Source organism: Esox lucius, chromosome 8 (assembly GCF_011004845.1).
Source record: "Esox lucius isolate fEsoLuc1 chromosome 8, fEsoLuc1.pri, whole genome shotgun sequence".
Classification (NCBI taxonomy): Eukaryota; Metazoa; Chordata; class Actinopteri; order Esociformes; family Esocidae; genus Esox; species Esox lucius.
The window spans coordinates 16,900,033-16,926,024 of record NC_047576.1 but is presented as its reverse complement, the minus strand read 5'-3'; the positions used below and the strand labels follow the sequence as shown (position 1 = coordinate 16,926,024).

Below are 25,992 nucleotides of genomic sequence, written 5' to 3'. Positions count from 1 at the left end.
GAGCTGGTTAGGGTTACGGCGCTTGAAGCAATCTTCCCTCCATTTTGACAAAATCTTGTAAATTACACAGTGACTGAAAAAGTAGTAATACCAACGTCTTCGAATTAGACATTTAACCAGAAAGGATTGTCGATTTTTCCACTGACTGTAAACTCGTTCTGCAGAATGTTCAGTTTAATACTATAACATAATTATGACGCAACATAATTGCTACAGCATTTTGGGGTGTTTAATAAACCCTAATGAGTTGCTTTCAAGACACACATGGACTAGATGACATTGATTACAAAGTCAAAGACAAAACTTCCATTCGCATCTCCCCTACCAGTCTTTTCCCTGTCATGTAAGGGGACAGATAAATCTGAACTTCACCTCCAGGCTGGGATTATGATACATCAAAGTGTGAACCACAGGAATCCCACCAGTCAATAAGACCCAGACTGACCAGGCTTTTTTTTTTTATCATTCATTGGCTTCTTTTTTCTTAGCCTGAGACATTGAGCTCTAAATGATTTAACCCATTTTTGCCCACAGGTGTGAAGCCTGCAGTATGGCAAGGTTCATGTGTGTCCGGCATCCTCAGGGCTTCATTTCTCAAGGACATTAGTATGGAGACGGAGAGGATTGGGGAGGATTTAGTGTGTGAATGTACATCATTTTCCTCCCAGCACCACTCTCAAACACTTATATAATAAAAATAAATAATAAAGGTGGTCCGTACTATCTTATGAGCTAACTATAAGTCTCTTGATAAGAGTGTCTGCAAAATGACTAAAATGAAATGTAAAGGTACATGCATTAATACAGTAGATGTCAAGGTCTGTTCATTTGAAGCTCTGGTGAATGATGGAGAGGGAGTACTAATGTCCAGGTTGCAAAGTGCTTTAAAGTATCCTGATTTGCCATTTCAATGAGACAGTCAGACTGGGTTTAGTGTTAGCTCTCAATGAGTCATTTTGTGCCAATGAGAGCAATTACAGACAAAGTGCACAGCTTTGAAATACGAGGTTGAATTATACTTTATAGGTAGAAATAGTATCAAGGGATCAAATCCATACGTTTTTGTTTTATTACATGTACAAAGACACTGCAAATTTCCGAATAGTGAATTAACATTGACAGTATTTGTGTAGATGGGTAAACACTAGAAACAAGTGTGGAAATACCACTGGTTAATGCTGATGCTCCTACACTTTCTCAGTGGTAGAGTATTAACAAAATGTTTGTTATCCAATAACAGATCAGTATTAATTTCTTTTTTTTACTTAAGTGTATATAGTTTGCCAAAATATTCCCAAAAATATTGCCTGGTTAAAGATTTATTTCCTATCGATTTCAGATATCTTCAAACCAGATTGTTGCAAAAACCTAAGAATTATGATAAAGCTACCTGTCATGTTTTTCACCCTTGAAGAATTATATGAAATTCCATTATTAGTCCCAGGCAAGCATAGGCACTCCTTTTGCAATTACATTGCTTTTATCATCCACACATGCCCTCATCAGGCTGTCATGTTGCCAAAGCAGCACTCCCTGTTTCCTCTTTTCTCACAAGGTGTTAAAGATCGGTGCCATATAGCCAGATCATTTTGATTCATGCTAATACTGTTTGAAGCCTGGAGTAGTGCAATGTCAACAAGAATTTCAAACAAGATTTCTGTCACTGATTTCTCTACGCGAACAATCTACCACATCCAAATTTAAACAAATGTGTGGTACTGCATGTCAGGAACAATGTAGTCTACCCTGCTATCATTTCCACAGGACCTGACTAAAAGAAGTATGTAGACTCATAAGAAGCAGAAATCCTAGGCTGTGTGTGGGTAGTAATTACTAGTAAATAGCTAGATGAAAGGGGACTCAGTGGGTCTACATCTAAATGGGTCTGCAGCACCTGTAACAGCTGTCTACACAAAATTACACAGCATCTTTTCTGTATTTAAATAGTTATAGCCTTTTCAAAGAGTTTGAATACATTGTTTTGTATCCATTTCTGCTGTTCACTGCATGTGTCATCTGCATTGTGCAGCAAATGTGCTGTTGTCAAACTAGGTTTTGTTTGGTCTGCTAGTATGAGATTCAACATAGGTGGGCCTGCTTCACCCAAGCCTCCACTCTCTGGCGTAGTTTTATTGTGAGAGGGGTTTTGTACATGTGTATTTGCATATATGTGAGCATGAAAGCCTATATGCATGTGTGCTGCTGAATATTTTATTCTAGGTGGTACTCAGTAATTCTTTCAGTGTCTTCATATGTCACAGATTACTTCAGATGAAACCCACATTTTCTCCATACCTACCCATTTACCGTTTTTTTTCTCAATTGCTTACAAGCATCTACTGTATTTTGGAACAATGTTGTTGAATTGTAGAATAGTGTGCCGAAGACACTGAACTATGTGGCATTTAGCAAAACAGTAAATGAGTTTTTGAGAATGTAGACGTTTTCTCAAATCCTAAATACATTCATCAAAACTATCACACTGTTAACATTACAAAACATTCATACAAGGGACATGACTTTATGCAAAGAAATCATCTCAAACATGATGTTTTAAATATAAGCAGACAAAAGTCAGCCTGTGTTATACAATTCCCAGTAGATCAACACATTTTCTTTTCAGCTGCTATATCATAATTATCAGAATAAAGCTATCATAAGATGTTGAATTATGGGGAATGACACATTTTAGATCTACTGTAATTCAACAATTTACTGCACAGAAAATAAAATATAATTCCTGATCAAATATAAAATAGCAAATTACTGTCCAAGATTCATTCATTTGCATCATCACTATCTTAATTCCACTTATGCAGTACAAACGCTGGTCTTCTCTAATATTTGTAGGCTTTCTATTGCCAAGCAGAAACACATAGACCAAATAGAAATAAGATAAGGTGTGAGCACAAATAATAAGACACTAAAGGGCCAATTTATAGTTGCTACGTACATTTTTGGAATTCTAATTATTTTAAACTCTGCATCAATACATTTTATAGACACATATATAGCTTGAACTAGTTAAAACTTTACTTTTGATATATTGGATGGTCAGTCTATGTATCCAAATCTCTATGAAATGAATAGTTATTGTATTTATACAGCCCAAACCCACCGCTATTTCACAGTGTTGGGGAAAACAATTTGTTATTGGTTGATTGGTTCTTCAAATAATGTGCCACTCTTCAGCATTCAGGTTGTATCAATCTTATCAATGCATTTCAGTGCTATAGCTCCATCTCTAGGTTGCATGGAAATGTCTGTCTGTATCTGCCGGAGCTATTTTCATCATACTGAAGGATAATATACTGACAGATATTTAAAAAAAACACATGTTTATTGTGTGCTGATATTTTCTGTAAGTATATAAAAATATATTTAAGATATTCCATACATATATTTACATAGTATTTTCTTTTTACAGTGTTTGAATATCTTTGAATATTACTTACATATATGACTTATTTATCTGTGACTGTATGCATTTGACATTTATATGAAGATACTGTACAACTGTTTAAAATATGTTCAGTTGGTCTTAAAATTTAATTAACACTATCCATTCATTTTTACTGTCTGTATTTGTTAGCGACATCCACCAGCCACAGGATCGTAGGAAGCCAAAATGCAAGATTCAGGTCTTTACGGTGTAATGCAGTTCTGCCAATCTTTAACAAGTCTAGGAAATAAACAAGCCACATTAGGACCAATCACATATCCAACACAACACAATTTCTACAATGTGGAAAATAGTACAATTAAAGAAATACCTGTGAATGAGTAGTTATGTCCAAACTTTTGACTGGGACTGTATGTAAATATATTTAGATTTCCCCAACATATATGTACATATTTTTATAATACATGAGTTTTCTGTATGTCTCGGTGATGTGGGGTTGACACGGCAAGGAAATGGATTAGCCTGCTTGACTAATGTTACATTCTGTTCTTTATGCAATTTTGAATCTGTTTCTCCCAGTGATTGCCTCTGTGCATTGTCGAATATTCTTTTAAGGCCTGCTTTGTATTTCTTTTCACAGCTTTCACTCCTGGCACAGATGGGTTTTAGGGGTGTACTCCTCTATGTGGACCCGTGTGACAGCCCCAGTGACCAAAGCCTGTGGAACAAGGCCTTTGGGGTCACCTTGAACCCCGGAGGAGACCCCTCAACTCCTGGTTACCCTAGCATTGGTGAGTGTACTGAACCCAATCTTTGAAGATGATCTCGGATCAGTATGAGGTCAATCAATAAGACATGACCGCTACACCATTTGGAGAGGAGCCACCACACTACTCTACCCTCTGTAGTACACTCTTCTCTCTATAAGTAGTGCTCATACTCTCAGCATTCCCACTGTTGACTTTTATATATGTACGTCAATGGGAGAAGAGTGTGAACCTACTTATGCTTAAAAGAATGCATTGCTTTTAACTGTGTCACAGGGTATTGACAGCCAGTTTTTCTGTATTCTTATTTTTTCATACTGGCTCTTGAAGAAAATGTAGCTTTTTTTTCAACCTGATGTTAGATGGTTTCTAATCCTGAAATTTCATGATTGTATTTTCTTTAAACAGGTGCGTACACTACTTCTGAGGAATCATGTTCTCTTTTAGACCCTGCCTAATTGTCTCATACATGAAGAAGTCACGGCTGATGTGTTGGTTTGAGGCAGATTCACGCCTTTCTCCGGTTTCTATCATCATTCTCACTTCAACCTGTCACACGGGGTTGGGGGGGGGGGGGGGGCTGCTCTATTTGTGTCATCATCTTTAGTAATCACTTCAGATGTCTAGCACTCAGCACACAGACCAGCATGAGGCGTATCATTACACACCAACCTGTCTTTAATGTTTTATATCATTATCGATAGTAACGACTCTCGTGTCAACTCCTGCAGCTAGCGAGCGCCTCACATAACTGGGATTTTGTAAAATACCCCTGTAAGGAAACCGAGAATAGAAGAATGGATCCGTTGAGCATTACAATGCCATTAAGATCATGCACAGCTTCGTCTCTGCATTTACTTTTTCTGGCTGTGTAATGATGATATGTGGGAAAGATGAAGGACAATTATTTTCTTTACTACGCTGACTTAGTAGCCTACATCTGCACTACGTCTCCACAGCAGTCCATTCTCTGTTGCTTGGCTTTGCATGGTCCCGGTCAGCTGTAGTTAAATCCTCACTGCATGACTGTGGCCCTCCCTGGCTCCCTGTCTGTCTGGCCCCAACCTCTTGGCCTGGCTCATTGCTGGTCTGGGACACGTCATTACCGCTAAAGTACCTTTGTCTTGCTAAGGGGCTGGGTAGCTTGGTGGCAGGACACAAAGGAGTCTTCTAACAGATGTCTGGGCAGATGTTGGACGTATGATCTCTCACCAGTACCCCTGATTGCAGCCTCCCAGTGCTCCCTCTGTTCTAGAGGATGAACAGGAGAAATGAGAGAGGATACTATTACTCCAGACAGTTACGTCCTGAAACGACATACTGTTACTCACTAAGCTTTTTTCCTTTTGATTTTAAATTTCTAAATAATTTTTATATTATCATGTTTGTTTTCTGTGCTGTAATACAGGTAAAATAGCCTGTTGTATTTGCCCTTGAATAGTCACATTAAGTTATCTAATAGCCAGTATACACTGTATTGGTATTCAGTTGTTGTCATTTTTACCATTCTGTTTTTGCTTTGATTCCTTAGTTTGTGATTAATTTCTTGGCATATCAGCAGCCGTGTGTGTTGATTTTTTATTTGAGAAATCCTTGTGGTATTATCTCTGTGCTGTATTGTCACATTGCCTGCTGGGACAGGCAAAGTAAATCAAAGCAATGTCTTTTGAAACATGCTGTTTTTCAGTTTCCCACTGAATGTGAAAACTGCGGTTTCTCACATAGCATGTGTAGGGAAAGAAATGGAAACTTATCTGCCAACGACCAACTAAGCAAATTGTGTTTCCTTAGATATATACAGCAGGCGTTCCTCAGCTTTTTTACATTATACTGCCATGGGATCCATCCCTGCACTTTGAGCTTTGATATGCATGGCTTGGCTGTGTTCTGAGAGCAGGGGTTGTGTACAAAGGTAGACTGGACAATGTGCACAGAATTCCCACCCATTCAGATTGTCCTGCTGGAAAGAGGGATATTCTGACATTTATTCCAACATCCCAATGTTAACATTAACTGAACTGATGACTGGATAAAAACAACGGAACAAAATAAAAATCAACAAAGGCTTTTGGAACCACCTGAATATTTATGTGCAACTGATGCAGTAATTTATTTAGCCATTTTTATCTGAAGCCTCTTTGTCTTTTGCCAAGTTGTAGTCTCTGGTAGCAAACCAATTTCCTGAGCCATTTGATTCAGTTGCCATGTTATTTCTGTTGTTTGGTTTGGATGAATTTCCCAGTTCTGTTTACCAAACGATGACTGCTGTGGGTCATATACACGGCCGTGTGCATTAAAGTCTCACGCTCTTTATTAGTTGACTGCATTGCTTTTGGGGAGAGGGGGTTTCTGATTGCATAATTGCATTAACCTTTAAAACGAAGCTGATGTTTCCTCACGTCTCGCTCCTCCTCTTCATATCTGAAAGAGGGAGAGAGAGAAAGAGAGCAGCATCGAACTTCAAACATTTTTCACATGTTAATTTCAAATTGCTGACAGTTGGGGCTATTCACATGGAAAGAATTGTCTCCCTTGGGTTATTTAGAAACCTTGTTGCAGTCAAAAGAAGCCTTTGAATAGAAATGTAGTCATTTGCATATTTATTTAAATAGGTGGCTGCTATGGGACCAATGTTGGAAACTTTAATGAACAAATGGCTGCCATCACTATCCAGAAAGGTATCCTAGGTGCATTGTCACTCACAGCCATCACAATATGTCTCATCTCTTCCCCTGGTGAGGCTGTCTCCTCCAGGCTACTCTTCTCTGCTAACCACAGCTAAAGATTCGGATGATAAGATTCAGTACATTGTGAATATTTGCATATCACCAACATTTAAATATGTATTTAATGTGACTGGACTTCTTACCAAGCAAATGGTTTACTACTTGAATGAAGGTGATTGCGAGACCTTATAAATTCGGTCGGACACCCTCTTTTGAATTTTGTTTTAAGTGGGTTAGGATCTTCATTATGCCTAATTGCCTTCATAATGAAACAATGTTTATAATGGAGTGTCAGAGCAGTGCATTTGCATGTGTTTGAGTTGCATAATGCATGGAGGCTAAAGCTTTAAAAGCTTTCTCTTTGATTTATTAATGCCTCTTGCAGATATACAGTAAGTGGATTTTCCAATGGGATAGCACATGTCAACCTAGTCTCAGACTCAACATAACACAGTTACAATCAAATTAATGTTATGATGTTACGCGTAGTTTAGTTTTCATTAAGGTAACTTAAGGTCAAAGGTGAAGAAAGTTTGTTGGGTGTATGTGTGGGCTTATGAGGTGAAATTCTGTCAGTCCATTGGTTGCATGTTCAAATTTCATAATTAACAACTTTATCCCCCTAGCTAATTAGCAAATTCTGAACTACTTGCAACTTTTTTTGCTACTTTGCAACTACTCAGCGTATAAACAAATCCTTCCCCACCCTATCTATAATTCCTAACCCTACCCGCACCAACCCACAGTCAAACACACACTAATGTCCAAACAGCATCTTCATTGTTGGAGTTGTGAATCACATTTATGGTAGGTGCAGAGTGTTATATAATTCATCACATGTAATTTTCATCCCTTTCCCTTAAAGCCGAGTGGTGATAATGTCTTGACCTAGGTGGAAAACAAACCATTCCGAAATCTGTCATTCCCAAGACTGTGCATCTAGAAAACGTATATCTGCTGCTGTGCGAGGTCATGTTCATTACAGACCTGTCAATGGGTATACATTTTTGTGGTTGTGGGAGTGCAATTGGTGTCTGTATGACTCACGAATACACAAGGAAGGGACTTGATATTGCACTGTGTGCATGCGAGCGTGCAAGCATGCGTATGACTCATACACGCGCTCGAGTCAGAGTGGATTTGGGGTTGCACTGGACTCGAGTGGACATATTATTTCATCAGGGCATTCCCTGGTTCACAGTGTCTAGTTTTCCTTTCCTAGCTCCATTCCAATGTTAGACCAACGAGCACTGAATGTGCGCTCAAGCTTTAAATTGGCTTGTCTTCTGCAGCCATCATAGGATGGGTATTGAAGTTAATAGACATGCAAATACCACACACTGTATATTTTACTCAGGATACTGGAGCTTGGTCAATAACATTATGGAAATGCACCTTGATTCTTCTGCCGCCTCACTGTTTGAGTTTGATAACAATGCGGGGAAGAGTCTGAAAACAACAAGCAAGTTAGTGAAATGACACTGGCTGTTGCCGTGTTTGTATTGTCACACTGTTATCGCCGAACAACCACACAAGCTATCAACTTGTCGTCTGCTGTTGCTGCTCCCATCTCATTTTCCTTTCCATTTCCCAAGTCAGTCTCTCAGGAGTTATGCATCCAGCAGGTTAGGTAGAAATCATGGTGATAATCTTACACTGCAGAAAATGCCGTATATGGTATGTATGTGTGAAGTTAGCCTATAGGCCCCGTGTGGCCCATTCTGTCACCGGTGTTAATTCATTTGATTTCTCCTCACATTCACCACAAAATCATGAGGCTTTCAAGATGAAAGAAGGTAATATATTAAAGTCGTTGTGGAGCATAACCGTAAGTTTTCTATTAATCTCAATGATATGTTTACTGGAACATGCAGCCTAATGTATGTATTAGAGCCGTGTCCGGAGGGGTTTGAGTAGCAGCTGTGTTGGTCTGAATAGCTTCTCCTCTGGGAGATAGACAGAAATAGGAAGACGGTTCACAAGGTAATGCTGCTCAGCCATATCTTGAAGTGGATCATCTCCTGGACATTTTTTACAAAGCACTAACAGATGTAGGAAATCAGTTTTCTTCACACACGCTGGTGTCTTGTGCATTTAATGAGAGGGAGAAAGAGAAAGACGAGAAGCCCCGAAGGCTTTGAGGTTTCACACCACCTTCAGAAGGTCACCACTCTTCTCAGCACTGTACCGCTTTATCACAATCTTTGGTGTCTCACATCATTTTATCATGGGGAGGGCTGGGGATGCTCTGCTCTGTTCTGCGTCAAACAGTGCTTAGACCTTTTCCCTCTGTAGCGCCATGATATGAATGTTTTTCCCCTCAAATGGCTGTGTGCTGACCCTCGTTTTCCTCTGAGTTGCTGCTGACGGCTGCTGGAAGAGCCTTATTACCATGCAGAGGGGACCTGCAACCTCAGTGTCTTCTCTTAATATCCTACTGAAGCTTGAAATCTGCATCTCCTTCCCTCTCGGTCTTCCTTCGGTTCCCTCTCTTTTTCTCTCTCACACACAGAATCACAGGTTGACCACAGTCATTGTTATTTCCTTTCCCCTGTGGAGATGAAGGTTTGAGGGAAAACCCTATTAACTCAGTATTTACTCTGTTTCTTCCTCACTTCTCTCCAATTAAGTCATCTGATCCTTTCTGTCTCCTGGCCTTTGGCCCCAGTGTTTCCTCTAAGACATGACCATAGTTTAGCCACGGCAAATGGAGGTACAATTAGTTTACCAGATATTCATTTGTTGTGACTTTTTGAGAGCCCCCTCTGGTCCTAAATCGGTTGCTCTGTGAATCTGAGATGGTTGAGATTATTGCCTATGGTTGGCTTAGTATTTACTTTCGTCTAGGGTCTGAAGATGGAATCATATTGAAGCGACCAGAATGCCTGCTAGGGAAACTAGACCCAAATTGATTTCTCAGTGTCCTGTCTTTTCAGATGATCCTTGTGCACTCTGTGTGGGTGATAAGCTTACAGGCATAGTTCAGTATTTCGGCAATGAAACCCTTTAACCTTTTATTTACCAAAGTTAGATTCATTTCTGCATATGTATTTTCATGATCCAGTATGAAGGACGTTAGAGGTAGTTTCAATAGCCAACACAAAACTGTGCATAGAGACATACAGATGACTTCGGGGGAAGTCAGATAAAAATATAATTGGCCGCATTGCCCAAATGCCTAACCTATCCCTTTAAGAGCATACTCTACAGAGAGGCATGTTCAGACTTCGTAGCCCTGACCCATGGAGTTCATTCACATATGTCAGCATTTTACTGTAGCTACACTGTAAGGAAGCCCTGAAAACCTGTTTGTAAAATAAGAAAAATAGGCACATCTGGGCCATGAAATTTAAAATCTTTGGTTCATCACCCAGAGTTTTTGTATGCCATCGAGTGGGTAAAAGGATGGTTCCTCTGTGTGTGACACCAACTGTCAAACATGGAGGAGGAAGCATGGTGGTATGTTTGGCTATTCCAAAAAAGTTTGTAGTTTTGATATACAGAAAGTTTACTTTGACTAGTTAGCAGTATTATGATGTCAATCCACGTTTTGGAGTCCAGTTAAGGATAAGGGATAATTAGGTTAATGAAAATAAACCTTATTAATCATAATTCTAATTGTTCTATGAGCAGAGAAAGTAGCTACAATAGTGTTAGATATTGTCTGCTTTTGATCTGTGAACAAAATAATTAAAGCAGAAAGTCAGGAGATAATGCCTTTATTAGCATGAGGATGCAAAATGTTCCTTTCTGCAGAATGGAGAATGGTTTAATCAATCAATCAAATGTATTTATAAAGCCCTTTTTACATCAGCAGTTGTCACAAAGTGCTTTTACAACAAAACACCCAGCCTGAAACACAAGGAGCATGTAACAACAGTGTTTAAGCACCGTGGCTAAGAAAAACACCCTAAGAGGGGCTGAAATTAAGGAAGAAACCTAGAGAGGAACCAGGCTCGGATGGGTGGCCAATCCTCTTCTGGCTGTGCCTAAGTTTAAACAGAGCAGGACAAAAGGAACATTTAGAGAGTGCATTCGTTAGGTTTACAAGGATTTACAGTGGAGAAGGAGAACTGACCCTACTCCCCTGGCACAATAATATAGCACCGTAAAACTTTGGGTCTGAGACAGGGTGGTCCAGTGACACTGTGGCCGTATCCGGGGGAGGCCCCGGACATTGCCCAACAGGCAGGAAGTCAATCCACTCACATTGCCAAACATCAACGAAAGGGACACCAACCAACCGCAACCACCCTGAAATGAGGGCCATGTACTGCGAGCAGAGTTCACCCCAATTGCACAATGAGCGCAACGGAGAGACAACAACAAGCCAGTGACTCCAGCCCGAATGGAATTGGAGCCCACTTGGCAAGACATAAAGGGTGGACAGTATCAAGCCTTTCCAGTCACCTTGAGCTAGACTGCACTTTATCATAAACCATGCTGAAGAGATTAGTCTTTAGTAGACACTTGGAAGTTTGTACTTAGTCTGCATTTCTAACCTTAATTGGCTGGTCATTCCACAGTAGTGGAGATCTATGAGAGAAAGCTCTGCCTCCAGCTGTTTGTTTAAGGCCAGCATCTTGTGGTCTTATGTTACATTTAGGTATGTATGGCTGGATCATTCAGCAAGGTAATTAAGAGCAAGTCAATGTATTGCTTTATATGTTAACAATAATACCTAGCCCTAATACCTAGCCCTAACATGCAGCCAGTTTAAAGAGACTAGTACTGGAATAATGTGTTCAAATGTTTTAGTTCTAGTTTTTAGTTCTAGTCTAGGATTCTAGCAGCCATTTTCAGCACTAATTGAAGTATATTTATTGATTTATCAGGGAAACTGGAGAGAAGAGCATTGTAGTACTCAGAAGAAGTGGTAAAAGCATGGATTTGTTTTTCTGCATCAGTATTTGATCAAAAGTTTCTGATTTTTATAATGTTCTGAAGATGGAAGAAAGCAGCTCTTGAGATATATTTTATAATGTTCGTCAAAGGAGAGGTCATGGCCGAGGGCCCAAGGCAACGCCAAGGTTTCTCACGTTTTTTGGGATACGACCATACAACCGTCGTGGTTCACTCTAACATCTGCCAACAAAACTTTGTTTCTTGGGTCCTAAAACAAACATTTCTGTTTTTCTTTAAAAGTTTAAAAGCAAGAAGTACCCCCGTCATCCACTTCCTAATATCTGAAACACATGCTTCCATATATATAACTTTGTCATTTTTTCTAAATTATTATTTCAGCAAACTGTCAGGACTCTCAAGGCACCAGAATTCCACCAATCACATAGTCATTATTATATTATTGGCCAATTATAATGAATGGAGACTCTTTGCCTTACATGGATTTGAGTTTGTTTCCACATTTTGTTTTGTCCAGCTATGTCAAAGAAAGCACAAACCAATCTTGCCAAATGCATAGGTTTTTCAATGTGCATTTTTCAGCAAGAAATACTTTCTGAATCTCTGTGACATTGGTCCCAGTGTAAGTCTAATGTCCATAAGTAGAGCCATTTGGTTGTAATGTTGTGGTGTTGCCCCTAATGGTGATTACAGGGGGCTGAGTATCATTAAGCTATCATTAAAATGCCATCATCATTAAATGAGGATTCTCAAATCCCCAGGTCTAGTGATATTGCATCACATGTGCATCAAAACACAATAAAAGTCAATTAAAAAACAATGCAATTTAACAGTCCCAAAAGAGCCACAGCTAGCATCAACGCTGAGGTGTTTAAGAACCTTTTCACTTTTAACTTAAGAGACCATGTTTCAGGATGCGTTGGAAATAAAGCCTACTGTACATCCTATGTACACAAAATGGCCAAATGTATGTGGACACCCGACTGTCACACATATATGAGCTTGTTTGAAATCCCATTTCCAAACCATGGGCATTGGCCCCTTCTTTGCAGCTATAAAAGCCATAAGTCTTCTGGGAAGGCTTTCCACAAGATGTTGGAGTGTCTCTGTGGGAATCTGTGCCCATTCAGCCAAAAGAGTATTTGTGTGGTCAGGCACTGATGTTGGACAAGAAGGCCTAGCTCACAATCGTTGTTCCAATTCTTCCCAAAGGTGTTCAAAGGGGTTGAGGTCAGGGCTCTGTGCAGGTCACTCAAGTTCCTTCACGCCAAACTAAAACAAAATCTCAAACTACAGCCTAAAACTATTTCGAAATGATAATCATTATTTTGATATAAGCTGCCAATAAAGGTTTAATAGGAATCATTCAGTACTACATAATAACTTTCTAAAATTTGAAAAGATGTGAGGAAAAGAAGAGAAGCTCAATTGGAAGCTTTGTTTTCTTCTTTACTTCAGTTTCATCAGTTTGCCTTGTCTTTGAGTTAACTCCTATAGATGTTGACAGGGGTTGGCAAATAGTTTGGAAAATAGAAACATTTTGAAGTCGAGAACGGCCTGGAGTTTTTAACGAAAACCTCCCCCAAGTCGGATTGGGTTTGTAGTTTGCCCACTTCTGGTCTACACTATTGTTGTGTTCCCACTGATGGTCCCCCACTGCACCTTCCTTTATTCAGGAGACCAGCAGACAGAGATGCAGGTAAGACATTTAACACACACACACACATTCACACACACAAACACACCCCTTACTCCAGCTGGTCAAATATGATCTAAGTCCCAGTCTGAAAGGTTCTATCTCAATGATTTGATCGCTATGCGGTGGACAGGGTAATACTGTAGCGAAGCAGGAATTTCCACTGGGAGAAGTGGTTATCAGGAAAGGCAGATTGGAGAGAACATCTCGTAATAGGTGCTATTTTTCTCGCCCAAGCCCCTGGTGCAAACGCCATAGGGCTGCCACAGCCATCGACATGGTGTCTGTTTTACCTGCTCCCTGTGATTATTGTTATTGGCCGTCCCACAGTACCTTTCTGATCCCACTCTGCCCACCTGAGGTTGAGCCACCAAATCGAGAGGGTGACGCGCTCCCGAACAAATCCTCCACTCTAGTTAAAGTCAGCAGGGGTTCTGAGATCACACATCGCCGCCGGAAGGCTGGCACTCCGACTTTGGCCTTCCAGTGTGCTCACCTTTTTGTAATGGTCCACAAACATAGATCAATACCCTTCAAATGCCTTCGTAAAATATGTTTGTGGTTTCAGTCATCCCTCTGTACTAGAGAGGTGTCTGTCTTTGTGTGGGCTTGTGTAATCTCAGGAATGCATGGAGAGGATGCTCCTGAATGCATATAATGCTGTACTTTTAATTCTTTAATCACTCCCGGAGCTCTGATGTTTTTCGTAAGCAGAGACTCCTACAGCCCTGGCCTTAATCACAGCGAATGGCCATTAAGCGGGGGTTTTCGAGTGTGTTTTCAGGGCCAAACTATACTTGTTTGGCATGTGGCTAATGAGCCTGTGGGTGTCCTGTGCACTGCCTGTCCACTCTAGAGACTCACAGGTACTGAGCCAAGGCTAAATTCCAGTCTCTGTCTTCTCCTAATTGTTCACTCATGTCCTATTATTTTGATGATGAACTAAAATTGTGCCTTTTTTCAGGGCCAATGAACATATTGTGAGTTAATCTACAAATGTGTGGTAAAACTGGTAAATTAAGTTCCCATATTTAACAAGTTCTAAAGTTTACTTGTCAGTAAAGATGCATCCTGCAATTTTTGGCAACTGGTTGTTAACCACTCACTTTAAAATTGGGAATTTTATGGCAAATTTTAAAAATTTTGTTAATCGCAATAGTCCCAGACTGCATATTTAATCATTGTAATTAGATTTGTAAATGTCAATATTCAAGCTCTAAATTGTCAAATACACATCCATTAACACATTTTGAAAATATGTATGAAAGATAATTTAGACAATAAGGTGTCATTCCAAAATTCATAAAGACCCCGAAGACCCCATACTCCATCTGACCATCCCATTCGAAACCTCCTGACCCTTCTGGAAGACCCCATACCCAGGCTGACATCCCCTCCAAAACCCCACACCCTCCAGGAAGACCCCATACCCAGTCTGACGTCCCCTGCAAAACCCCCAGAATGTAACAGGGGAAGCCGCTAGTGGGCCTAAGCGCACGACACCAGACACAATCAGGGAACGAAAAGGGTGTTTTAAAGGTGGCAGGGATGGAAGGACTGAGGCCAGGCAGGAGGTGTTGGGGCTGGGCAGGTAGGTACAGTGGGGAGAAGTATTTGCTACACTGATGATTTTGCAGGTTTTCCCACTTACAAAGCATGTAGAAGTCTGTAATTTTAATCATAGGTACTCTTCAGCTGTGAGTGACGGAATCTAAAACAGAAATCCAGAAAATCTTAATCTTAAATTTTATTGCATGACATAAGTATTTGATACATTAGAAAAGCAAAACTTAATATTTGGTACAGAAACCTTTGTTTGCAATTACAGAGAACATATGTTTCCTGTAGTTCTTGACCGGGTTTGCACACCCTGCAGCAGGGATTTTGGCCCACTCCTCCATACAGACCTTCTCCAGATCCTTCAGGTTTCGGGGCTGTTGCTGGGCAATACAGACGTTCAACTCCCTCCAAAGATGTTCTATTGGGTTCAAGTCTGGAGACTGGCTAGGTCACTGGCTAGGACCTTGAGATGCTTCTTACGGAGCAACTCCTTAGTTGCCCTGACTGTGTGTTTCGGGTTGTTGTCATGCTGGAAGACCCAGCCATGACCGATCTTCAATGCTCTTATTGAGGGAAGGAGGTTGTTGGCCAAGATCTCACAATACATGGCCCCATCCATCCTCCCTTCAATACGGTGCAGTCGTCCCCTTTGCAGAAAAAAATCCCCAAAGATTGATGTTTCCGCCTCCATGCTTCACGGTTGGGATGGTGTTCTTGGGGTTGTACTCGTCCTTCTTCTTCCTCCAAACAAGGCGAGTGGAGTTTTGACCAAAAATGTAAATAAATGTCTCATCAGACCACATGAATGTCTCCCATTCCTCCTCTGGATGATCCAGATGGTCTTTGGCAAACTTCAGACAGGCCTGGACAAGCGCTGCAGGATTTTAATCCATGACGGCGTAGTGTGTTACTAATGGTTTTCTTTGAGACTGTGGTCCCAGCTCTCTTCAGGTCATGGACCAGGTCCTGCCTTGTAGTTCTGGGCTGATCCCTCACCTTCCTCATGATCATTGATGCCCCACGGGGTGAGATCTTGCATGGAGCCCCAGACCGAGGGAGACTGACCGTCATCTTGCCTTCTCACCAAGCTGCTTGCCTATTGTCCTGTAGCCCATCCCAGCCTTGTGCAGGTATACAATTTTATCCCTGATGTCCTTACACAGCTCTCTGGTCTTGGCCATTGTGGAGTGTGTGTACAGGTGTCTTTTATCCGGGTAACGAGTTCAAACAGGTGCAGTTAATACAGGTAATGAGTGGAGAACAGGAGGGCTTCTTAAAGAAAAACAGGTCTGTGAGAGCTGGAATTCTTACTGGTTGGTAGGTGATCAAAAACTTATGTTATGCAATAAAATGCTAATTAATTATTTAAAAATCATACAATGTGTGTTCTCCTCCCTGTAGGTAGGTAGGTAGGGCAAGGCAGACAGGACAGTGGGTAGGCAGTTCAGGTGGCTGACGGGCGGGTATGTGGAGGTGTTTGGAGGCTGGGTAAGGTGGATCTTGGTAACGGGGAACAAACAGGGTTAGTAGGAAAGAACAACTAAACTGGGTACTCAAACTATGGTTTGGAGCGGCCTGGAACATTACTACCTAGTTGTGAATAACAACGATCTAGCTCTGGACGGCTGGAAACCAGGGTATACACTCACCTAAAGGATTATTAGGAACACCTGTTAAATTTCTCATAAATGCAATTATGTAATCAACCAATCACATGGCAGTTGCTTCAATGCATTCAGGGGTGTGGTCCTGGTCAAGACAATCTCCTGAACTCCAAACTGAATGTCAGAATGGGAAAGATAGGTGATTTAAGCAATTTTGAGCGTGGCATGGTTGTTGGTGCCAGACGGGCCGGTCTGAGTATTTCACAATCTGCTCAGTTACTGGGATTTTCACACACAACCATTTCTAGGGTTTACAAAGAATGGTGTATGCATAATGATGTAAAACATCCAGTATGCAGCAGTCCTGTGGGCGAAAATGCCTTGTTGATGCTAGAGGTCAGAGGAGAATGGGCCGACTGATTCAAGCTGATAGAAGAGCAACTTTGACTGAAATAACCACTGGTTACAACCATGGTATGCATGCACGCACAACCTTGAGGCGGATGGCTACAACAGCAGAAGACCCCACCGGGTACCACTCATCTCCACTACAAATAGGAAAAAGAGGCTACAATTTGCACGAGCTCACCAAAATTGGACAGTTGAAGACTGGAAGAATGTTGCCTGGTCTAAAGAGTCTCGATTTCTGTTGAGACATTCAGATGGTAGAGTCAGAATTTGGCGTATACAGAATGAGAATATGTGTCCATCATGCCTTGTTACCATTGTGCAGGCTGGTGGTGGTGGTGTAATGGTGTGGGGGATGTTTTCTTGGCACACTTTAGGCCCCTTAGTGCCAATTGGGCATGGTTTAAATGCCACGGCCTACCTGAGCATTGTTTCTGACCATGTCCATCCCTTTATGACCACCATGTACCCATCCTCTGATGGCTACTTCCAGCAGGATAATGCACCATGTCACAAAGCTCGAATCATTTCAAATTGGTTTCTTGAACATGACAATGTACACTGTACTGAAATGGCCCCCACAGTCACCAGATCTCAACCCAATAGAGCATCTTTGGGATGTGGTGGAACGGGAGCTTCGTGCCCTGGATGTGCATCCCACAGATCTCCATCAACTGCAAGATGCTATCCTATCAATATGGGCCAACATTTCTCAAGAATGCTTTCAGCATTCTGACAGTCTGATATCCCCTCCAAAAACCCCATACCCTCCAGTTTCCCCAGATAGGCCATCCCCCTCAACATCAACATTATTAGACAATTTGATTTAATTTAATTGTAGAAATGACTATTTTAGTAACAGTATGCTGGATGGAGCTAGGTAGCTTACTGATTTTGATACGTTAACTGTAGCATATTATTTGACACTCAAAGCTTTCAACATTTCTGGACGGATCTCCCCGGAGCTTTGGCACTGTGGAGTTGTTTTACTACCTCAGTGACTTCTGCCATGGAGATTGACAATGTTTCCCCATCAGCCTCCAGCTTTGCCTCCACTATAGAGGGCGTGTTAGTGGGATTTAGGAGTTCCTCAAAGTGTTCCTTCCATCGCCCAAATACCTCCTCAGTTGAGATCAACAGTGTCCCATCCTTACTGTACATAGCTTGGATAGTTCCCCGTTTTCCCCTCCTGAGGTGGCAGACGGTTTTCCAGAAACACCTTGGTGCCGACCGAAAGTCCTTCTCCATGGCTTCCCCAAACTCCTCCCACACCCGCTGTTTTGCCTTTTTCACATCTTTTCTAAAACATTTTATGAGAGCACATCCAGTTTGGGCTTCGAGATGTTTTGTTTTGTCCTATTTATTTAATATTTTCAGATCAAATATTTTATTCAAATGATTTGATAAAAGGGTAAATGTGGATATTCTAAAATATTAACAGTTGTAGGAGGACACCCAGAGCAAAGATATGGGGAGGGTTCCCCAAAATGTCATGTTTGCTTTTAACTTATTCTCTAGAGGAGGTTTATTTAAAATAGGGAAGAGTAATGTCATTTCAGTCCTCAGGTAGGACATCTTAAAAAGGAGATCGAAATGAACAGGGTCTTATTCCTTCTACTTAAAGTTAAATGCTAGATATCCTTATGTTTGAAAATTGAATATAAACTAGATATTTTGCAACTGGTATTGTGATCGGCTAAATAAATACTACTAAATGGGCCATGTTAAAATTACGGTGAAGGAGAAAATGTGAAATACGAGCATGGCCATGCACAGAGCTTGTGGATGAGCAGTACAATAACTAAATTTGAGCTGGAGAGAAGGCCAACACCATGTGCCCCACCAGTTCCACGCTTGCCCACTTACCTGCACTGACATTCAAAAGCAGCCCAAATAGTTTGCAGTTAATAACCACCTCAATGGATGGAATCAGTCAATGAATGGCTGCCGCATCCATTATACAGTATGACAAGCACACAAACTACTTCTCGCCATAAACAGAATTATTCAAATGCAGTGCTAAATAGCTCATTAGTTGATAACATTATTATTATTATTTTTATTTTGCCTTGAGTTTTTCTTTTTGCCTGGACTTCCATCTACTGTAATAATACATTTTAGTTGTATGGTATGTACTTCTTAGGTTCTTGTGAACCAGTTTAAAAGGAGTTATTGTCTACTTAAGATTACTTGTAAGTCATTTGTTATTGGTCAATTAATGGTTCGACCCACCATTATGGAATGATTTGTACATTTCTACAGCTCTGGAAAGTGTTAATTACCTTATACTGTAATCCTTCATTTAACCAAGAAAAGCCAATTTGCAAGGGACACTTCACCAAGAAGGCCCCAGCTAATATAATCAACACAACAATAGCTTGTTTCAGTCTACAGAAAGTATTTTCTCTTCCTGAACAGAGTCAGGTATCAGAGATTTAACCTCATTGAGGGGCACTACATCTACACAAAGCACAGACTGTAGGCTATATAATGTCTCCGATGCACAATAGAAGACAGTGTTGCTTAACTCTGTAAAGGCCCTAAGTAGTGATCAGCAAATAGACCATGTCTAGTAAATTAAAACATACCATTGTTACTGTCTGCGCCTATGAAGCCACATCCAAGCCACTATTTAGTACATGGTACAATGGTGGGTGATTATTTGCCCAGTGTAAGTATACATGATTAGCAGAATGCAGTCTCAGGGTAAGTGGCTGCTTGCATGTGTAATAAGTTACTATAATCAATTAAAGAGAGAAATGTACCTTGAACTAACTTAATTTTAGCCTTGAACGAGAAGCAAACCTAATGATAAGTCTTATTATTATTTTAATGGTTTGACTCTTTATTTATATACATATTTATAAATGTATTGATTTACTGTATATACTATTAATATGTTCAGTTTTGCACTGCATTTACTAATATATTAGTTAATAATTATAATAGCTCCTTATAAACCATACCATACCATCTTCTTCCGCTTATCCGGGGCCGGGTCGCGGGGGCAGCAGTCTAAGCAGGGATGCCCAGACTTCCCTCTCCCCAGACACTTCCTCCAGCTCTTCCGGGGGGACACCGAGGCGTTCCCAGGCCAGCCGGGAGACATAGTCCCTCCAGCGTGTCCTAGGTCTTCCCCGGGGTCTCCTCCCGGTGGGACGGGACCGGAACACCTTCCCAGGAAGGCGTTCCGGAGGCATCCGAAAAAGATGCCCAAGCCACCTCAGCTGACCCCTCTCGATGTGGAGGAGCAGCGGCTCTACTCTGAGCTCCTCCCGGGTGACCGAGCTTCTCACCCTATCTCTAAGGGATCGCCCGGCCACCCTGCGGAGAAAGCTCATTTCGGCCGCCTGTATCCGGGATCTTGTCCTTTCGGTCATGACCCAAAGCTCATGACCATAGGTGAGAGTAGGAACGTAGATTGACTGGTAAATTGAGAGCTTCGCCTTGCGGCTCAGCTCTTTCTTCACCACGACAGACCGATACATCGACTGCATTACTGCAGAAGCTGCACCGATCCGTCTGTCAATCTCCCGTTCCATCCTTCCCTCACTCGTGAACAAGACCCATAGATACTTAAACTCCTCCACTTGAGGCAGGCACTTATAAACCTTATAAACATATTAGGAATAAACTATTGTGCTGTCCCTACACTATTTCCTTATAAACGTTTATAATGGACTTGTTACACCACAAAAGCTGCACTCCTAGTAGATAGTACCACCGGTGGCTTAAAATAAAATAACACATGATATAAGAAGTGCACAAGGAAATATACAAACAAAAGAATGCGGAAAGCCAATGTGGAAACCAACAGGCTGCTTTAGCATGAGTTAGCCTTGCTTACTTTCCTAAAAGGCAGTCAATTGTTAATCCTTTACAAAGGATGAGCCTAAATCAAACCTTATTAATAATATTATAAATCTTCATATTAATAATCTTATGCATGCATTTAAAATAAGTTGTTTATTAATGCATTCATGAATATTTAGATGACGCCTTGACATGTTAACCTTTTGGAATAATGATTCTTATCTGGCAAATCTTTAACAGACTATTTGTAAATGGTTTAATTCAGGGATCTTAATAAGAAGTGTTACCTTAATGGTTAAAATTCAATATGCAATTGTCAATATAATGACAGCATTCATCTGAATTGAGTCCAATTTACTTTTTTCATCACAATGTAATGTTTCTAAATTGCATCAATTCCCAGCCCATTAATTTAAATTAGCCTTTACATAATGTTGAATTACAGAATGTTATGGTAGCAATTGAGAGAGTACACCATATTATATTTGACATTCTCTGTTGACAAGCTACCAATTGCTGTGACTTTCCAGACATGAAACCGTAAACTCAGCAGTGTTATTTGAATTAAACATGGAATATGGATACAACCCCTGTCTCAATACATTTGACTCTAGAGGCCTGTATGGACTAGATAGGGTACAAGGTATTGTTTAGACCTCTTTCACTGCTGTTTGGTAATGAATGGCTTATCGTGGAGTTTGTTGGCAGTATTGATCCTTGCAGTAGTAGTCCTTGCTTTAGTGAACACCCTTGGAGAGCTGGTTACTTTAACCTGAACACCATTATTCACACAGTTCCAAATCCTGTTTATACTCAATCATGTCTGACCATTGTCCCAGTACCGAGAGTATGTTGCTGTGGTTGGTAATTTGTCATATATTTCTTAAATAGTTAAAATGTTTGAATAGGACAGGGTTCCAGTTGATGGTTTTCATGAATACGTTTTTTCACAGTGTTGACAATGTATTTTCATGACCTTTTCATGAACCGTTGTTTACTCAGTACATATTTCCAGTCAGAAACTGCATCTGTGTATATTTCTGAGAGTGAGTTTAAAGACACTGACAAGAGGGAAGACATGGAAAAGAAATATGTCTTAGATGAGGCTCCTGAAGCACATGTGTCTTATGAAGAGGGTTCTTGAGCACCCTATATTATGCACTATTTGTAGTGTATCAGCTATAGCCATGGAAATACATCTGTTGACAATGCTGAATGAAAGATGCCCCCGCCTCCATATCAAAGGTACACAACACATGAAAGACGCTTTGACTGAAATGGTGAGGTGGAACAGAATTGTAAGAATCAAAGGCGAATCACTGAACAATTTCCATAAAACAAGTATAGCATTGTATTTATGCAAATTAATTACAGCACTTTGCTACCAGCTCTTTTACAAATAATGATTAATTAGGCTTGCGGAAAGATAGCAAGCCATCTTGGGGGAAAACAAAAATGTCAAACATTGTCAACAAGGAGTAAACAATTAGTTGTGGTTAGGTGAATATCATGTGTGCAATTGATCATCATAGGTCTTATAAATACCAAAACCAAAAAAAAAACATAGTTGAAACAAGTTATGCATTGAAAAATAGTACAATACAATAGTATATATAGTATCAAATTATTTGAAAACTCAATGTAGAAATAAAAAAATTACCACCTTTTTCATTGTCAATTATTCTGAATTTTCATATAAAGAAAACAAATCTTTAATTCAGGAAAGCATTTTCTAAGTAAAATAAAAATCTATAGACAGTGCCTTTGGAAAATGTTCAGGCCCCTTCACTTTCTCCACATTTTATTTTGTTACAGGCTTACTTTATTATTAATTTCAAACTACACACTACCCCGTAATGACAAAGAAAAAACATGTTTGTTGAAATGTCTGCCAAAACAATTTTAATATCTAATGTACTTGAGTATTCAGAACCTTTGCCATGACGCTCCAAATTGAGCTCAGATGTGTCCTATGATCATTCTTGACATTTCTCTATAACTTGATCCGATTCCACCGGTTGTAAATTGGACATGAGTTAGAAAGGCAAACTTCACAGTATAGAGCAAAAACCAAGCCTTGAAGTCCAAGGAACTGTCCATAGATCCCCAAGATAGAATTGTGTCGAGGCATAGATCTGGGGGAAGGTTATAAAACAATTACTAAAGCATTGAAAGTTCCCAGTAGCATAGTGTGCTCCATTGTTGTTAAATGGAAGAAGTTTGGGGACACCAGTACTCTTCCTTGAACAGGCTGTCCAGCCAAAGTAACTTGTCAAGATGGGCCTTGGTCAGGGTGTTGACTAAGAAACCTATGGCCATAGGGCTACACAGAAGCCACTCCTGAGTAAACCAAAATGTTTTTCAGTAGTATGGGAAAACTGGTCAGTGGTCTGGTCAGATATTTTGGTGGAATTCTGTCACATTTAATAAATGTCCTATAGCCCAAAACATGAAGAAATAACCACATCATTTGAATGTTTTTGGTATGAATGTAAATTCTAAAGATATTCACTGTATAATTGTGCATGATGGATACTTTTTCATACCTTGGAATTGAATCCATTTAATAAAAAGGCCAGGCACTATGCAGCCATGAGACGTCATAGCGCCCCAATAGTTAAATACTGGTATTGCAAACAAGAGATTCACACAACAGAAGGCTAAATAAAGCTATACTACTGAATGCCGGTATGGCTTCCTTTATATCGACGGATAAATCAGAGATGCAATGTACCCACAAAACACCAGTCTCAACGTCAACAGTGAAGAGGCAACTCCAGGATGCTGGCCTTTGTGTCTAATCTTCATCTGCGTTCTTTTGCCTGTCTTAATCTTTTCTTTTTATTCGCCATTCTGCATCCCAGAGTCGCATTTTCACTGTTGACGTTGAGACTGGTGTTTTGCAAGGACTGTTTAATGAAGCTGCCACTTGAGGACCTGTGAGGCGTCTGTTTCTCAAACTAGACACTCTAATGTATTTCTTTCTCAGTTGGGCCTCCCACACGTATTTCTTTTCTGGTTAGAGACAGTTTGTGCTGTACTGTGAAGGGAGTACTACACATCGTGTACGAGATCTTCATTTTCTCGCATTGAATAGCCTTAATTTCTCGGAAGAAGAACAAATGACAAGTTTCAGATAAATGTTCTTTGTTTCTGGTCATTTTGAGCCTGTATCCGAACCCACAATTGCTGATGCTTCAAATACTTAACTAGTCTATTGAAGGCCTGTTTTATTGTTTCTTTATTCAGCAACAGTATTCAGCTGTGCTAACATAATTGCCAAATGGTTTTCTAATGATCACATAGCCTTTTAAAATGATAAACTTGGATTAGCAAACACAATGTACCATTGGAACACAGGACTGGTGGTTGCTGATAACGGGCCTCTGTATGCCTATGTATATATTCCATTAAGAATCAACCAGCTACAATAGTCATTCAAAACATTAACAATATATATGCTGTACTTCTGATCAATTTGATGTTATATTAATGGACAAAGAATGTCTAAGTGACCCCAAACGTTCAAACGTATTATTTATATATTTTAGGCATTCATTCCTCAATGAATATTGGGGGAAAACAGAGTAGAGAATTTTTGCTGAAAGAGCTGTGGGCTGGATTCAAACCCATGCTGCAGCGACACTTGCACCAGAGGAAATTACATGCAGGACCACCCAAGCCACGTTAATATAATCTCAAGTGAAAATAAATAAAAACATTTTAATGACTTATTTAGTGCTCTTCAGCCCTTTCTTTACTTTGAGGGTGTACGAAGATGTTTTCTTTCACCAGAAAACAAAGCCTAAAGAAAAACAAATGGGTTCTCTCACAGCTGAAAGATTAGTGCAGCACAGATCCTTTTAGCATTGCATGCACTGCACGTCTCAACATGGCAGATGAGGAGAAGAGATAATGTATATTTTTTCACCTGGACCATTAATCATTCCGATTGGTGATATTGGTTCTAGACCAGTGTGAGCGCCAAAGCCCCCGATGAGATAATAAACGAGTGCTATGGGGGGGGGGAAGAGACAACTGTTACTTTTCCTTCAGGGCAGGCTAAGTTGGGGCTTGCCACAATAATAAACATCCTCAAATGTCGTTTTCCACACCAACCTATGTACATTCTCATATATATTTATTCTGCCCTCCTCTATTTGCCTTATTGCGCATTTAGTATTGCCATTTATACTGTATTTGTCTTCATTCAACATCTACACATTCCACTGGTACATATATACATATACTTAATACTTGTAAATACTTTTTTCTGACCTCCTCTATTTGCATTTCTGGTAAGATGCTAGCTGCATTTCGTTGTACTGTACTTGTACTGTTCAATGACAATAAAGTTGAATCGTATCTAATCTAATACAGTCAGCTCCAAAATTATAGTAAGCCTTGATAATATAGCATAAATGCTGTATGCAACAAACATAACCGGTAAGAAGCTACAGTATATTATAACTTTACAACATATGGAATCTATTGAAATTCATTTATTGATTTAAGGTAACTAAACAAAATTACAAATGTTTTAAATTCTGCATTTATTTCCCCAATAATTAAGTGTCTAAGTTATTGGCATCCTTGTTTTCAATACTTTAGCCAAAAGAGACAAATTAGTGGCGTTTGGTACATATCAAGGCAGAAACAAATCCTAACAAAATCTACATTTTGCCATATCTGGACTTGATTTTCATTTAAATACTTTTTTGTATTTAGATAGCTGTCCACGAGTGCAGACTTAAGGATCCCGAGATCTGGGAAGATTATTTACAGTGGAACCCCTATATCACAAAAATCTATTGGAAAAGTTGCACTCAAACATACCCTATACAATTCAATGCAGTAAAATACGCTTATTTTCTTAATACATAAATTGCCAGGAGAAACCGAACTAACCACTTTCAATTTTGGTCAAACAGCTTACAAAAGCTTTAAACCAATATATTAACATATTTTAAAGATATTTCATAGCGATGGCATAATGACTCACTGCACTATTCAGTGCCTGTAGTATTTTTTGCCTGTAGAAATTCAGCATTTTTGGATACATTTTTATAGGAAACAAAAATGTTTCTAGTTAATAAGTGTTGTGAAACCCCATCATTCCACTAATATTGCAGATAATACATTGCCTTCAGAA

At 40.0% G+C, this 25,992-nt stretch overlaps 1 protein-coding gene across 2 annotated transcripts in view; it reads left to right on the top strand.

The window, feature by feature from the left end:
• Positions 1–25,992, top strand: part of LOC105025892 (inactive N-acetylated-alpha-linked acidic dipeptidase-like protein 2) — a 311,906-nt gene that overhangs the window by 172,578 nt on the left and 113,336 nt on the right. For both annotated transcript variants that reach the window (XM_013134897.3, XM_020048731.2), the window contains exon 5: positions 4,044–4,194. In XM_013134897.3, coding sequence (XP_012990351.2) covers positions 4,044–4,194 — 151 coding nt within the window. The remainder of the gene's footprint in view (positions 1–4,043; positions 4,195–25,992) is intronic.